Source organism: Gopherus evgoodei, chromosome 9 (assembly GCF_007399415.2).
Source record: "Gopherus evgoodei ecotype Sinaloan lineage chromosome 9, rGopEvg1_v1.p, whole genome shotgun sequence".
NCBI lineage: Eukaryota > Metazoa > Chordata > Testudines > Testudinidae > Gopherus > Gopherus evgoodei.
Genome location: NC_044330.1, coordinates 91,029,470 through 91,047,696, shown reverse-complemented (window position 1 = coordinate 91,047,696; position 18,227 = coordinate 91,029,470). Strand labels below are relative to the sequence as shown.

Below are 18,227 nucleotides of genomic sequence, written 5' to 3'. Positions count from 1 at the left end.
TTTTGACATGGGTCAGATTTCATTTCAAGGTTTTCATATGAAAAACAAGAGCCGAGCAAAAGAGTTAAGTATCCAAAAGCTTTGCAAATCACCTCCAAAATATATTTTCAGGGATAGATTCACTGCACTGCAACACCTAACTTTTGGTGCCTTGCCACCCATTGGACCCCAGCACCCCATGTCTGGGGTCTAAGAATGCCAGCAAGTTCAGCAGAGAGCTGCCTATGCTAGCCACACCCTTGGGGACTTAGGCACCTAAGTCCAGGCCTGAGGAAGGTGCCTACCTGTTCAGGATTCTCAGGCCACATGCTCACTAGTGGAAATATAGGTGCCTAGGGATTTTAGGCACCTACAAAGTTAGGCAGCAGCAGGGTTCTGAGGACCTCAGCGGCACCTAAATGTTGGACTTAGGTGTTTAACAGCCACTTTGGGTACCTAAATCCTTTTATGGATCTAGCACTTGGTTTAGAAAATTAAACTATTTCTTTTCACCATGGATTGCTACATTTTGGTTTTCCAGCCTATCCTGCTCTACATATACCAATCAAAACTACTCTTCTCAACAGTTTGGAACAAGAGGAGTCCACTGAGCTGTGTATGGTCTTGAAGTTTTCTGCCTCAAAGGATCAGGAAGGAAGGAGAGACAGAGGAGAAACCAGAAGTGAAAAAGGTAAGGTGGAATGGCAGCAAATCGACTGCTTGGACAGCTTTAAAGGGTGTAATTTAAAATAACAAACAAGAACAAAACCCCAATGCTTTATACATAAAATTCTGCAAATTTTTCATAGAAAGGTAAATTTACAGAGCTACAAGATATAGGGAGACAGAACTAGACTATAGTCTCTATAAATTAGATTCCAAACATGCTGCACTCCATTTGAACAGACTTTGGATGTCTGTATACTTCAATTTACGTTTCATTTACCGCAACTGTAGAGTTAAGTTCACACAACAGAGAGAAAATTCAGGATCCCGTTTTAAAAAAAGAAAAGGACATTTTAAACATACAGCAGACATCTTCCACCCTCCAATTACTTCTCAAAGAAACATATGCTAAATTGTCTTAGTTTTCACAGGACTGGACATCTGATGACTTATGAGTTGTAAAATTCCGTTAATAGAAAACTTTGCTTAGAAAAGATTTTAATACAAAGTCTGACCATTTGGGCAATCTCCTGCAGTAACCTGGATAAACCTTACTGTATGAAGTTAAACTTCACCAAATTATGTTTAATAACTTTGGGGTCCATTGAATTAAAAATGCAATTGTTTATGTATGACTATGGAAATGTATGTAACTTCTCTAGGAAACGCGACTAATGTAAAACAATTGAAAATGTCAGCAACGTCAAAGGACTTTTTGAAACAATGTAAACTTTTAAAATTAAGTGGGTTTCCCAGAAAATCTGTAGGAGGAAAGGAGGGTATGCTAATGTAAACCCTCTGGTTAGGTGGGAACTCTGCTGTTTGAAGCTTTGCTCCCCTTAGGGGGGCACTGGCTGGCTGATCACCTATTCACGGTCTCTTCAAAAACCCCAAATTGGATAAAGGACTCACTTCCAGATTAATGGGGGTTCTTGTTCTGAGCAAAAGGTGTTATAAACTTGAAACCGTGGGAAAACCACTGAGTGGAGTTTGAAGGATTGCTCACCAGCCAGAGCCCATGCTGGAATTAGGTAATCTCTGGTGAATTTATTAGCATGCATGTAGGTTCTTTTATTGTTTTCTCTGTATTGCTTTTACCTTAAGAATAAAATGTGCTTGCTTAGAAAGAGCTCTGTGGTAGATTAACTGGGATAATTAGACTGTTGACAATCCTGAAGCGAAGGCAAAAAGACCTGTTTAGGCAACCATCTTTTGCTGGGGATATCACAGAGTAGGATTTACCTGATTCAGCCTGTAAATATCTTGGTCAGAAGGGAGACATACATATGTCTCCAGCCAAGAAAGGCAATAGCTGGAGAGTCAAGAGTGGATACCTTTGCTGAATCACAGCAGGGAAATACAGATACAGTTGTGCTGAACTGTGACACAGAGAATATCAGACTTCTGGAAAAAGCTGAATTTAATCCAGATATTAAGACACATAACCTAAACAACAGAGAAGCGGTCATTCAAATTTTATCCTCATGCAGCATGAATTAGAATCAATTACTTTAAAAATCCAATTTAAATTAAAAATTTTTGAATGTAAATTAAGTTACAGGTTTATTTAAAAAACTATTTAGAATTAATTTTGAAACTGACAACCTATGTTAAGTCCTAAACTTATTATAATCTAAAGAAAACCATTTAAATTAAAATATTAAAAAAATAATATTAAGCAGTTTGCTGCCAAGTTTTAAAGGAAGTCAAACCACTGAACTGGTGGAAGTCACTGGCTAAGAACCTGGAACAGTCTGATGTGCTAACCCAGCTTTTGACAGCAGTAGGCTCTTCTGCATGTGCAAAGAGAACAGCTTATTTACCTGAGTTTATTCAACTAGTTCAGTTCAATTCTAGTTCGGTCACAGTTAAAAAAATCAACTGGGAGTTGACAAAGTAGAAAAGCTTGTTTTCCTCTTCCAATCTATGAATAAAAGCTAGGTATAAGAGCGGGATTTACTAGTTCTAAAATCATCAAGGATATGGTGACCAGAAACAATCACATCAATTCATAAACTACAGACAATATTTCCTTTGTTTAAAAAAAATCAGTTAGTTTAAATACAAATCGTGTTTTGAAAAATGTTCTCTCTTACGCATTCAATACATAAGGTATTTTTATTTAATACAAAAAAGTTAAATGCTGGTTTGGGGCATTTTACTTGAAATGTAATTTCCACCCAAACAGATTTTGAAACAAATCACAAGTGAAAAATGACGCACACAGTAAATAAAAAATGTATCATTCACCATTTTCTAATATGTTAAAAATGCAAACATTAAGAGTCTGAATAAACATAAGTCAAGCTACATAATATCTAAATAAATATGTATAGATATAATGTATCCTCCTGGTTGGCAAAAAGCACCAAATTTAGTGTAAAGGCTATATTCAAGTGCAAATAAATATGTTTGAATGGCTGTCAACTAATGAGAATCAACCTTGTTTAGAAAAGAAAGAGTACGAATGCAAAACACAATTAAAATCAATTATTTAAATCAAGGTTTCTTGCTTGATTTAAATCATGGTTATAAATCAAAGCAACTTAAATTACTGATTTTATCAATCCACCCTGTCCTGCTTCCATCCTCTTAAATGGTTAAAAACTTCATGTTAAGAATGTAGACAGATAAAGTCTTCAAGGGGAGACTAGCAAAGTTTTCTTTTATTTCCTGTACTTTAAATTAGAATTGTAGCTAATTCTGATTCCCCCAAATCATACACAGATCAAAGACATCAGCACAGCACTAGTTCCCTCCCATGGTCATGCACTCCAATGCTCATGCTGTTTAAGTAGACCATTGTGTTCTATGCAATGTCAAGACCTGAAATGTACATCTTAAACAGGGGTCTCCAAGGCGGTGCCCGTGGGCACCATGGTGCCCACAGGGTCATCTAAACGCACCCGCATCCTGGCCGGCAGTCAAGCATCTGCCGAAATGCCGCCAAATTTCAGCGGCATTTCAGCGGCGACGCCTCTTGATGACACCATTTGCCGCCAATAAGTGACGTCATCGAGAGGTGTCGCCGCCAAAATGCGCTGAAATTCAGCAGCATTTCAGCAGATTCGCGATCACCATCACGGTCCTTCGTCCGGCACTCGCCAGACAAAAAGTTTGGGGACCACTGTCCTAGAATGTTCCTTTCCAGGAACAGTAGGGGACGGGAAATCTTAGTGTATTCTGATACAAGTCTTTCAGAGAAGTTTCTCCTCCCCCCACTTCCCACAAAAGGGTCTATCAAAACAATTTCTTTACACACTGAGTAGTAGTTGATTTTTTGAAACACTCCTCTTGCCCTATATTCTTTGTTTCTTAGAGCACTCATTTAAAATGGTACACGTTCAGGGCCTCATCTGCATGCACCATTTTTATACAACTGCACAGAAAAGATGCTGGCTTAATTTGCACACCTAACCACTATGACTACAAAAATGTAAACCAGACAATTCAGCACACGTTTAATTACGGTCATTTGCATGTGCAATTACCAAAACTGTATATACACATATCAAAGATCTGATTCAGGAAATTTCTATTCAGAAAAGGCAGTGAAATATGTGCTTAGCTTTAAGCACATTAACCACATGCTTAATTGCTTTCCTAATGGGGATATATTTAAATACATGTTCAATGCTTTTGGGGACTGAAATAACTGTGTCCAAAATGAGACTTATAAATGTATGGATTTTGTACTCATAATTACATGCTTGACCTTTTAAACAACAAAACAAAAATATCTAGCCCTCAAAGTTTTAATAAAATGTAAAAAATTCCAATCCTTATTTTCATTCAGCAAATTTTATTCAAACTGTTTAATTTACTTTAACAATTTTCTCAAAAAAGTTTGCAAACTCTCAGTGAATCTCAGTGTCAAGGTGCAAAGAACTAAAGAGTTTACAAATTAAAATGTGCACAAGAAAATCTGGAAGTTACTGTTACAGATGATCAGTACACACTGATTTATGAATTTATTTACCTGCAAATGCAGTTTCACTGTTCTTGGGGCCTAACATTTTCAGACATTGTTAAAAAACCTTCTTATACTTTTATAACATCGTTATTTTGCAAAGAATGTGCCTTGTCTTTCATAACAGTGGCTTCTGCTTTTTCTATTTTGGCAAATAGCGGTAAAGTTTCTAGGAAGACATTTTCTGACACACTCTTATCTTGTCTCCAGACACCATACTGAGAGTTAGGAAACTTACTGCCATTCAAGACAAGTATAGTTTTGGGGGAAGAGAGAGAAAGAGGGGGAATGTATAACAATTCCATATACATTGGATTAACATAACTACTTTCTCTTAGTTAAAATTCTGCCTTGAGCAGAGCAAAGCAACGTCTACTGAAAATTGATTTACCTTCACTTTGCAAATTTTAGAATAGTTTAGAAATGCAAAACTTCACTTTTTTTCAAAGGCAGAAAGTGTGAAAATAGTTTATATTTGCACAGAAATGTATATGCTGCTAACTTCTAAACTACTATGGCCCAGATCTTGAGCTGCAGTGAAGATGTATTTGGCAAAGCTTAGGAAAGGGAGTAGGATCAAAGGTGGATTTAAGCCACTCCTGCATTTTGGGGCTCTCTAGTTGGTTCCTAGCATTAAGTAGGGCAGCCAGTTTTACAGCCTATACCTATGGCCTCGAAAGGCAATTTCAACAACCTGGATTCTTGACAGTATAGGGAGCAATCCAAGCAAGAGCCCCCATCCTGGCCATGCCCCTTGTATCAAGGGCTGAGAACTTGTCTACTTTAGGAATGTCTGCACCCATGTAGCTATAACAGTGCACACCACCAGTGTAGATGCACTATACTGATGTAAAGTGGGGCTCGCACCAGTAAGACTTACCTTGGTTTGAAACAGTGGCAGTTTCAAACTGGGGTAAACTGCAGAGATACTATACATCTGTGCTGGAGGTTCACACCCATGTAGCTACACTAGTGAGAAAATCCCTAATGGAGAAAAGTCCTGAGAGCAGGGTGATATAGCAACTAGCTGGAGAATCTCCTAGGCAGGGAAAATCCTCAGAAGGCAAAGTCTGCCAAGTTTAGGACTGTTTTGTGCCACTGGAAGATCCAGCTCTGAGAGTTTAAACTGTTTTTTCTTCTATAATATGGTACTCATTGGGCAAAGTCCAGCTCCCACTGAAGTTAATGGGAATATGACTGAGTCTGTTCTTTTTAAGACATTAGGTACCGGTAGTTGATCAAATTCTCTCACCAGCCAATTTCCTACTTAACTGAAGAGGGAAGTAAATAAATGGTATAAAATCTGAAAAGCAAATTTCTCTTATGCTAGCTGATAATTTATGTAATTTGACTTAGTTTCTAGAACTGAAGTTCTAGTTAAATTTCAATTCTGAAATATTTTCCTTTCAAATTCATTTAGCTGTCCTAAAGTGGTACAAAAGGCATACAGTAAAAAAATAAAATAAAAAAATACATTTCTAAAGATCTGGGAAATTGTAATTTGGGAAAAAACAAAGATATCTTTTTGTCTTACAAGCAGCAATCCATGATACAACTACGTAATTAACAGATCAAAGATAGTTAAAAAAGCTTCATGAGTAAGACTGAATCGGGAATATTCTGCACATCAACCTACTTTTCTTTAACTTCCTTTATACAGAAAGATATGAGGTTAATCTGTACACTTTTCCTGTCAGCACAACCCCATACAACAGTCCACCACCCTTGTACAACACTGAAGATGCATCAAATTCGAAATTCATTGCATTACCTGCTCACATCAATGACTAATATTTTTGTATAACATTTTTGACTGCAACTCAAAGGATACAAGGACTGATAGTAGTAACACAGACTACATGATTCACAGTCAGCTCATAAAAATACCTAAAGATAAAAGGTACTTTGAGAAATAAGAACTTAAGATGGAACATGTTTCTATTATTTTAGAAAACAGAACAGGAGTACTTGTGGCACCTTAGAGACTAACATAAGCTTTCATGGACTACAGCTCACTTCTTCGGATGCACAGAATGGAACACACAGACAGAAGATATTTATACATACAGAGAACATGGAAAGGTGGACGTACCTATGCTACTCTAAAACCTATTATTTTAGACTATCACTGAATCACAGTAATGGCTGGGACCCCTTTTAGCTTTATTACATTTTGTAAATATACAACAACGCAAGAATAATGCATCACAAGATGTACTTTAATAATATGGCAAGTTTAGATTAAATAATTACTGAATAACATTGATTCAACAATATACAAAAAGTTGGGGATGGGAAGGGAAAATGCATTAGTCCTTTTCTGCATCAAAGGGGACACTGTTCACATAACAGTGGAGTTTACAGGGGAGGGGAAGATATGTCCCTGCTCATCCATCAGTTGCATCTCTGATAAGTCCAGAATGTATATGTTTAGTAGCCTATTTTGTAAAAAGGTCTTCTCAGTATATGTTCTCCTCTACAACACTCCAATGTTAAATCTATGGTAAGTGGGGACAAACTGCCTTTTTTGTATATCAGGAATTATTGCTATGTATCTTAGCAAATATATATTAGTTAGAATCTAGTGACATACTGGAGAACCTGTTATGTTGTAAATCTGGAATGTAACTGGACAAATGAAAGGCTGATGAAATTCCTAGAAATTTCATAATAATGAATCTATTTTTGCACTGGAGAGAGTCTTCCCAAAAGTGAAATAAATACTACAGTGGAGCAGTCAACCTTTAAAATTGTTTAAACAGTTTCTCCTCATAGTGTGATCACTTCTCTATTTTAGGTAGAGACTCCCTTCAAATTGACATAGGTGGATACTGTGTCAAATAATCCAGCTCTCTATTCTGGACTGCTCTTCCATCCAAACTAAAATTTCAGTCTGTATTTTTCATATTTCCTTGTGATGTCCAGCCATCAACTAAGACTTAAAATGAATGGCCAAAATGCAGCTCCCAATTTTCCCCAGAAATTCTCCCTTTTCTACATTACTGTGGTCAACACCACCATCCTCAACCACTCCAGCCTATAATCTTGGCTCAATCTCTGACTCAGTCCTTTCTTTTGACCCAGACATACGAACTGTGTCTAAATCTTGCCACTTCTTCCTATGCAATATCTCCAAGATCTGATCTGACCTTTCTTCTCCATCCATACTGCTGAAACTCTTGTCCAAGACCATATCATCTCACACTTTGACTACTATAATCTCCTCCTCTCTGGACTCGCTCTAATTTCATCCCCCTCAAGTCTGCTCAGAATGCTGTGCACTAACATTGTCTTCCCGGCTCATCACTGACTGTCACTTCCCCCATATACACCTTTTTTTTTTTTTTGACTCCCCTTTGTGCACTGCATCAAGTCTTCTCTCTAATTGCAAGGTTGACTCCTATCTTCACTCCGCCAACAACGTCAATCTTGATCACCTGATTCTAACACTGCATCTACACGAGAGAACTTACAGCAGCACAGCTCTACCAATGCATCTGTGCTGCTGTAAGCTGTCTCGTGTAGCCACTCTGACAACAGCAGAAAGTTCTCCTGTCAACATAACCCACCCCCAACGAGTGATAGTAGCTATATTGGGGGAGAAGCTCTCCTGACAACATAGTGCTGTGCACACTACCAAGTATGGTGGCGTAACTTATGGGGTTTGTTTGTTTTTTTTGGGGGGGTGGGGGGAGGGTCCACACCCCAGAGCGACATAAGTTTTGTCCACATAAATGGTAGTGTAGACATGGCTTCAGCTTCTCAAAGTGTGTTTAGACTTTCTCCCACGCTGCCTCTTATGAACGGGAAAAGCTTGCAGTCAAAATCCACAAAGCCATCATACCTTATCCTCCTTCAAGTCCCTCTTCAAAACTCACTTCTTCTGTAATGCACACAGTGTCCTGCAACCTGATGAAGGCAAGTGGTAAGTTGCATTTACCATATGTCAAGGGTTCAGAGTCAGACATCTGCACATTTCATGAATTTTATTACCCCATTTCTCCTGCCCTGAACACCAACCCATTTGCCTCCTCCACCTGTTAACTTGTGTCTTTTAGACTAAGTTCTTTGAGGGAGGGACTGATATTTTATGATTGTACAGTTCCTAAGCACAATGGAGCCCCACCCTGGCTGGCATCTAGGTGCTACTGCAATATAAATCTTAAATAATAATAATAAACACAAAAATGATTGGTATCATGCAATTTTTGAAAGCTATACTCAAACTGTTGGATGTGGCAATTATGTGGGGTTCTATATTTATGGTCCAAGTGACTTACAGATTAAATCTGCTCAATTTACAAACAGGTTTCTAGCTGCTCACCCTACAAACTCAACTTAGAAGCTAAAGGACAAACTGTTTGCCAGTGAAAGGGTAAACACATCTGATCGCTCTAGAACTATGAAAAGCCAGAAATTCTAGAATTTTACAGCAATAATGGATTCTGTAAATCTAGTTACAGTTCACTATAGAGCATTACTGCTGAAGATTGCTAAAATTTTCTAAATTACTGGCCTGAAGTGCAACAATTTTCAGTACGTGGAATGGATTTTCTTTTGGTTTTCATCCAATAATATTTTATGTTCTGGATCCAATTTTTGCAAAGCAAATACAACAAAATTACAGAGACCCCAGATATTTGTAAACATTTTAAAGAGAACTGTCATTTTAATAAGTAATCATGTGTCTCAGTTTAGTATATCTTATTAATTTTTGTACATTGTTTTTTAATCTTTATTTAATTATCCTGTCTGCCTCATCGCATTGTTAAAAGCTCTCAAAACTTTAATTGTCTAAAGAAGTCCATCATCAATCCCAACATTTTAGCTTCTCTTGCTATCTAGTTAAAAGCATTATTCTGCAAACTCAGCTTTTTAGCAAGAACTATAAACAATAAAACAGGCTGGCTTGGCATGGGTGGGAGCGAAGAACCACACTGTTCCCTTTGGGAAAAGATGTCATTCAAAAGTGCCTCACTAAGGCTTAATCTACACTGGAACTTTGTTGGCAAAACTTTTGTTGTTCAGGGGCGTTTAAACACTTCCCTACCCCCCGAACGACAAAAAAGTTTTACCGATGAAAAGCACCGGTGTTAACAGCGCTTTGTGGGCAGGAGTGCTCTCCTGCGGACAAAGCTGCTGCTGCTCATTGGGGGTCAAAGGTTTTTTTTGTCGGTGGGAGACCTCTTTCCCGCCGACAAACAGCAGCTACACTGCATGCCTTTTAGCAGCACAGCTGTGTCCCTAAAATGTGAGTAGTGTAGACAAAACCTAAATATACAGGCTAAATTTTAACAACCCTGTCTCACACATTTTAGCATCATTTGTAAGTATATCCATGAATTTTAGTTACAATAAATTATTTAGGGAAACTAATATCAACCAGAAAAAGTTTACAAAAATTGAACTCTTACCATCCACCAAAAAAAGTTATGCTACTAAACATGAACCCCAAAGGGAAGTCATTACATTTACTGAATTTGCTAACACATTGTTGAGTCATTAACCTCTATAGTAAAAAGATGTTTGCACATTTTGATATCAATATTTCCTTAACATTTAGTTATTAACTGATGTGATACTTTGTATAGATTTATAATACTGTATAAATACAGAATACAAATAGATGGATCCATTATGAGCTCTGAGTGTTGCCTACAAAACTTAACATTCACAACTAACAGTTCCCATTAAACTGCTTATATCCACTTCCCTTACAATTATACTCAAATCCGAAAACAAAAATATACTATTTTAAGTATTAATAACCACTTCCAATTCCCACTCTCTTCACATGTGATAAAAGGGTAGCTTCATGAAAACAACAGAAAGTGTGAACTCAGGTAACATGCTGGCATAATAAACCAAATTTTAAGATGAAGGACAAAAAATTATATGAGATATTCATTCCCAACATAGTAAAAGCGTTACTCACAAAAAGGAAGATTTCTCAGTTATCCTTCATGTTATCATAGTTAACCCAACTGTCTGGCTCGTCACTCATTTGTTGGATTCAAAAGTCAGATTTTCCAGGAAATTGCTTCTCTACGTACAGTGTACTTTTTCCAGTTAATTTCTTTCCAGACCACAAAACAGTGACAACACTGTACACCATGAAGTTTCTATAATCACTAAAGAAAAACTATCACATGCCATACAGTTTATAAATAGCAACGAGTTTTATTCAACTATTTTATTTTAATTTAGTTCAGCTGTCACCAGATTCTTTAGTTTAAGTTCCATGAGGTATACCTGATATTTGTTTTATAGAGTTCCTAAAGGTTCATGTTCCATTCTGCAAGGCACTGTACAAACATAAGAGCTTAGAAAATAAGTAGATTTTAGTGTTCAACTGACCACGTGAATCATCAGAACTAAAAATGAAAGTTTTACACCACTGGAAACCTGAAATACCCCCCTTTCCAAAACTGTAAAAACATTCTTTTCTAGTCATAGTTGTTTGCAAGATACTGACATTAAAATCACATCAGGGGAGACAGTGGCTAGAGCACTAGACTGCAATTTGGAAGACCTGGGAGATTCCCAGCTCTGCCATTGGCCTGCTGGATGAGCTTGGAAAAGTCAGTCTGTCCTTCAGTTTCCCCATCTGTAAAATGAGGATAGTGATCCTTAGCTCCTTGGTAAAAGCACAGTGATGTACTAATGAAAAGTGTTATGTATGAGCTAAGTACCATTCTGATTGGGTGTGGGAGGAACACACGGTGGCAAACTTCAATTTAACATGATTTTAGTGGCTATATCTCAAGAATTGTTATAATAGAACTAATAATGTATACTGTCGGAAAGCTTGAAAATGTAGCCTTCAAACAGCACAATTGTTAAAATTTTACTCAAAGGGACTCACTAGATTATTAATAATCAACATAAAATAGCACAGGCATTTTACTTTTGTTCGATATTTGTTACTAAATATTAACTTCATAAAACAGTTTCACAAAATTTGCTTCAAAAGCTGTGTGTCAATTTTAACAAGTGAAAAAAAAGTCAAATATTTTCTCTACTTTACTGGACCAGCATAGCACCTCAAATGTGGAAACAGATCTGCTTATGGTGCAAGTGATCCCGTAAGCCTTTACTAAGAGAATAATAATGTGTACTTCTGTCATGGTTAAAAGTTTTTCCAGACAACTAGAGATGTATACTGTCAATATTCAACAATACAGCAAAAATACTAAAAAAAATGTTTTAAAGTAGGCAACCCTTCTGCATTAACACCCTGTATTTCATTACCTGCCACCGGGAGTAGGAGAACCCTCTTGCAGACTAATAAACTTTTTCTAAACATTGCTCCTGAACCAGTGATCAAAAGCAAAACCCCTCAAAATCCAAACCCTGACTAAGAACTCAAGAGTCTCTGGACACCATTTTATGTTTCAGATTTGTCATCCTGACAGACTTGATGGATAAGACTGATTACCTCTGCCTCATTACAGCCTTCAGCTATCCCACAACTTCCCAATGTTCAAGGGTCTCTCAACTAACATTTAAACTGCTAAGGCTCAGGAACTTTCTGAGACTGCTTCAGTTTCAACTATAACAGAACTGATCAGCTTTTTTTTCTCCCTAGTGAACTTGGATGAGTGCTGTTCCTTCTCTTCTCTTGATCTGGCAGGCGTATTTTAATTCTCAAAAACGGGTGAGGACAACATTTGTGTTTCAACCTGTGTAATAGTATAAACTGATCATTAGAGACTGTCTTTAATATGCTAATTAAGGTACATGTGAGGAAAGAAGTCAAACAGCAATTTGCAGGGTGGGCCAATAAGGCAGCTGTCCAGGTCATTACAGCCATTTAAGTATGAGTCACATAACAGCACACTATCAAAGTACCAGGACAAACAGCAGTAAAATTTTCCCTGCCTCCAAAAACAAAGATGTAAACAATTCTTTTCCCAGTTATTTATTTCTCCAGTCCTCTTTTAGTTGAAGCTCAATTGATACTCTCCTAGAGTTTCAAATAAAATTAGATTGAAGATCTTTTTTGTTGTTTATTTTACTAGGGAGTGGATGCAAGAATCCTTTCTTCTCAAAAGTGAACTAAAGGAACAAGTGGAAACAGGGATCTACTGGGAACACAGGAGCTCCTAGAAATCCACAGATACCAAATTATGTCCAAGGAATACAACTACAATTCAGTCTTGCTTATCTCGTATCATTCAAAAGGAACATTTTTCCCCCATGAGTTAATTGATCCAAAATTCAGAATGAGACAAACCCACTAGGTCTTTTCAGAATAAGACAGAATTTACTCAGACAGTGCTCACAAAAGTGAACAAGGTGAATTGCACCTATTGCTGCATTCCAGTGAGCATAGGAAAATAAACTAAATAAATGGAAGTAATGCCCAGCAGTAAGTAAACCAGAGCAGACTCAGGAGTTCCTGGAAGGACTGGATAAGCTTTACAAGTTTTTGCTCCCACCCATCCACAAGAGGAATGATGGAATTTCTACACCTTCAAATGCAAAATTAGGACGAGAGAGTTTGAAATTGTAGAGGCAATAGCAAAAGGGCAGTAATAAGGCACTAACCTAAGGCTCTAATTTAAGATGAAAGAGAAAAACCGAGATCCATTCAATACTGAATTAAAAAGTAACTTAGCCTCCCTCAGCAGGCATGGTTGGTTCATTTTACAGAATTGAGCATACATCACTGAAGTTACTAGTTACAGTACATGCTCCAGATTCTCAGAACAAAATTTTTGGTAGCCATCTCTTGCTAATGGCTGCTCTGACACTTTTTCCTAAAATAATTAACTTTAGGAAAAACAAATAAATATGCACATATACATGTCCAAATAATTGTAATTTATTTATGCAGGAGTTTTTTTTTTGCAGACTCAATAATAAAAATAATGTAGAGTTGTCTCTATTCTTTACTGAACCTAAACAGAACAAAAACACTAATAGGTGCTTTGCACATTCTTTCCTCTTTTTTGTTGTTACTTTTTTTGTTGTTTGCTTTTTTTTTTTCTTTTTTTTAAAAGACCAGCTAGCTGCTAAGTCTGCTATGAAAAGTGATATTAACAAACATACAAATCTCACTTTTTACAGCAGACTTACTCAGCCCTGGCAAGCCTGGGGACAAATTAAGCCCTGGATAGAGAAGTGGGTAGGGAGGCAATAGGAGCCCGGAGTGATGGAGGAGGCGTGAGCTTGGGGACAGAGCCCACCACCCCGTGCAGCCAGGGAATCGAATCCAAAGTCCCATGTCCAAGTGAGGGGGCCCAAGGATGGAGTTTAAAGCCCTGTGGCTGTAGCCTGCCCTCCACCACCTCCACATTGAAGCCTTACCCCAACCCAACCCCTCCCAGGAAAGTGGGGAACTCACTGGCAGCCTGCTCCTCCAGCTTGTGTCTCCCCAGACAGGGGCAGGGCCCCACCACTGGTGGCGACCCCTGGAGAGGGGCTGCTACTCTGCCCCTCCAGGAGGCTCTGGCTGTAAGAAAAGCCCCTGATGGCTGCATGCGGCCAATGTGGCTACATTTGAGAGAAATGGGAAATTTGTGATTGGGAGCAACAATTGGGGGGTGGGGGGAAGGGGAAAATGTGTCTGGAAACTAGCTGCAACCAAGGATTCAGAATCTGCATTAGCACAATCAGAGTAGTATCAGAACATTATATATAACAAAATGTAATATATTACAGTGTCAAGAAAGTTATTTTTCTTAATTCAGCTTTTTTCTTGTTAAATTAGAAAACTAAAAATGAATTTTGGTCAAAGATATCATAATTAATTCACTCCTACACTATAAACAGTGAGAAAATCTGTTCTGCTTTCAATAGTTCATTCACCTACACTTGAGAAGTGATCCTTTGTATTTTTAAGCATTGCAGCAAGTCACTCAGGATGCTAAAATATATTACCACAAGATTAAAATGTTTCTCCAAGAAGTATTATCCCTACCATACTGACTTCAAAGATCCAGGGTATATGTCAATGTGCAGACATATTACAGTAGGTTATTTAAAGTTATTTTTAATATTCTACTCTGCCAATATAAAACTGCCTCAGTTTGAAGAGAATTTTAAAAAGCCACAAGCCTCAAATCCAAAAAGAACCATTACTGGGCAAGTAACTGCAGATTTTTAATTATTAACTACTAAAAGATTGTTAAATAAAACTCCCAATTTGTGAATTTTTCAGAATGACCGATATACATTATTTCCTGTCATGTTTTCATAATCTAGATTTATAAACTACCAGGGAAGAAATTAGATTTAGAAGGGAGGCTAAAGGATATAAAACAGAATCTATTCTAGAGACATTGCATTTTAAAAGGTCTTTTATTTCAAAAGCTCCAAGACAATTAGCATAAAAATGTTATGCAAAACATGTATGAAGAAACACGATACAAGAGTGGGAGGGGAAAAGGTGAGGTGATATTAAGCTGTATATAACATTTTCTCTGAACAGATTAGTGTTTGTCTTGAAGAAACATACTTGAACTATATATAATTCTTTCCTATAGTTTATTATAACCCGATTCTCATTATCCACCTCAGTTTCTACAAGATGCAATAATAAGGTATACATTAACAGAAGGCTGTTTGAAGTAGCTTTAGAGTTCTGCAGTCGAGGACAAAATTCCATGACTCAGATTCATATAATCAAAAACGCAAAATGCTTGCCTCTTAATATCATGTGACAACTTCAAAGAGGAAGCTGTTTTGTTCAATGAATTCCTAAAAATGTAAACATTAGAAATCAAAAACCTGTATTATTTTAGTACTATATAGTCTCACCACCTTAGAACATAATTTTGCCTAGGCCTAAAAAGCCTCAAAGCAGACCAGTTTTCTTTTTCCGTCCATTTAGGGTTAACATTCTGCCCCTCCCTCCTTCCATTTCATGAATGGGGAAATATGAAGGGTTGTTTCACATCGCAGAACCGGATGAAATTTAGGAAGCAGAACTTGGGATCAGTAGTGCATTAGGAAGCACACTCCCTTCTCATACAGAAGCTGCAGTTAAAACGGTATACCTAAGCTAGATTGTATCTTTACATTAGATAAATATACATAATAATTAAACATATTAAACCATTTTTAAGACAAATATTTCATTATACACAGGAGTCACCTTAAAAGTGGATTTTTTTTCCCCCCCAGGCAAACAAATTGAGTGAGGAGTAGGATTTAAGAAGGATGTGGGGGGAGGGCAGAATGGGAGAGAATGCAAAGCTCAGCCAAAAGTTTGCAAATGTAGTAAACACATTAATTTGTTACAGAGACATATCACACTCCTGGTCAGACTTAAGAGGAAGGAACCGTCCTTGTCCAAAATAAAAATTTAAGAATTTTAGCTTTTTTGTTTATAATCCTGTCACAAAATCCATCACTTTGGGGACAGAAACACTATACTTTCTTATTAAATATTAAAATCAAAACCTTACCATAATAGAACATGGCAAAGTTCTGTTTAGTGAGTAGGGACTTTATTAATGATCTATGAAAAAATTAAACCATTTTTGTAAGCCATGTTCTTGTTATGGTCCAGATATACACTCTGGATGTGCTGAATTAATGTTAAGACCCCATATCTAAGTTGGATCAACAATTTGTAAGTGATATAGAAATAGATACAGGAAATTTATCTGAACTCAAATAAATTATTGTATTATACATTAGTTTGTTCACCACTGAGTCTGTCTGAGGGCCACCCATAAATGCACACACACCACCCACTCACTTCTTTATGTACCATAATTATATTGTGCTGCTTGTAGAACCTTGTTTTGAAGGAGTATATATTTTTAATAGTTAAAGGGACACCATCAACTTGAAATCTAGCAATATCATGTACTGCAGGCAGCTCAGGCAAGTGTAAAGTTTTATGAACACAATCTCTTTTCTGTTTTTAAAAGCTTTTGCCACTATATGAAAGACTTACATAACAACCCAACTGAATGTACAAGAGAGACATTGAAACCAACTGTATGCAAAATGCTGTCAAATGCATAAAATAAACACAGTGGGAGGCAGAAGGGAGGACGGGATTACAGAAAAAAAAACTTCCAATCACAGTAATTTTAGATATTTTCTGTAACACTAATAAATGAAATGTTTGAGACAGAAGTGCAACTTTTTAGAATCCCTTTAAATATTTTTTGTATGTAAGATTAGTAACATGGCCAGAACTGGCTCCTCTGATCTTTCTCCCACTATGTGGGAAATTATACTTTACTGAATATAATTACAACATAGCATCCTTACAGGACTTTAAAACCTAAGATCAGTAGGATTTTTTCATCAAGTTGGCTGTATCAACCAAAATGCTTTTGATTTAGTGGGCAGATCTTTTGAAGTCAGAGGTCTTTGGCACTTCAGAAAAAAGCATTTATTTTATTTATTTATTTATTTATTTATTTATTTGGACTGGCAACTTTCAGACTCTTCTAAATTTGATTCCCAACCAAGAACACAAAGCAAAAACAAAGCAAACAAGGCAAACCACACATTTCTGAGAAGCCCAAAGCAGTGGCTGCCAGACTTCAAATAGAATGCTATCAGTCAGTGTTGTAGCTTCCAACATTAAAGGCTCTCAAATTTTAAATTCATAATATCTTACAACTAAATGTAAACATATGTACAGACTTTAAGGTGAAGATAGAAAATAGATTATTCAACATTAGTCTATTACTGTAATTAGAGGCAGGAAAATTGCTTTGCATTCCCAAGCAATGGTAAGTATAGGACAGCTATTAATATCCTTTCCTCTGTTTTTCCTTTTTCTCCTCACTGTTTACAAGAGTGGACAAAATACCACTGTTCAACTATGACTAGATATTTCATCTGAGAAGTCATAAGTTACAAACTACAAATACCATTTTTGCAAAAGAAGAGGTAAAGATATTACTGTTTGCCATCTACTGTTTCCCTCCTTGCGCAGGAGAAGATAATCAGAAGTGGACTATCATCAGGGGCTAGAGAAGAATAGTATATACACCGCAAAATATGGATTGTACTTCCAAGGTAAAGTCTTAAAGTTCTAGGATTTAAGAAATACAGTGCATGGTGGGACATAAATACTGACAGATGGTTCATGAGGTGGAGAGTGGGGATGGAACCACAATAAGAGATCCAGCTGAGGAACTACCATTTCCTACTGCCTTCAGAACAGCAAAGAGCTTAATATTTCTTTTCTTATCCTTCATTTACTTAAGGGTAGTCAGACAAGAGTTGTCATTTCTCCCAGGGTTGTTCTGTTTTTAATGTATACATTAGAGATAAATACAATTGTTACTTTGATTTCTTTAAACTGGTTAAGATTTAAATCAGGGAAACCTGGCCACCCAGCTTTGAAGTTTGCATTCTGTTTCCAGATCCTGGGTATAGACTTCAAAACCTGCTGATTGCTCCTATTACATACAATTATCTGCCTTCCCATTGGCTGAATGGCTAAGACGACCCTCAGGAGGAGATACAGGAGTGGAGATTTACGGGCCTGCCAATGCTTCATATCCTGCTGGAAACTCATACCTAAGATAATGGAGTTGGAGGGTTGGGATATCAAGGAACAGAATTACTAAACTTTGCAGGAACAGTTTCTTGACATCCTATTTTCCACAAACTTCTTTTCTAAACCCTCAGA

At 37.1% G+C, this 18,227-nt stretch overlaps 1 protein-coding gene across 2 annotated transcripts in view; it reads right to left on the bottom strand.

Annotated features, from left to right (window-relative positions):
- The window catches only part of IRS4 (insulin receptor substrate 4), a 30,746-nt gene that overhangs the window by 8,109 nt on the left and 4,410 nt on the right, over positions 1–18,227 (bottom strand). The window contains exon 2 of one of the 2 annotated variants that reach the window (XM_030575076.1): positions 8,460–8,524. The exons of the other annotated variant lie outside the window; for it this stretch is intronic. Coding sequence (XP_030430936.1) covers positions 8,490–8,524 — 35 coding nt within the window. The 3' untranslated portion in view covers positions 8,460–8,489. The remainder of the gene's footprint in view (positions 1–8,459; positions 8,525–18,227) is intronic. 2 annotated transcript variants of the gene reach the window in all.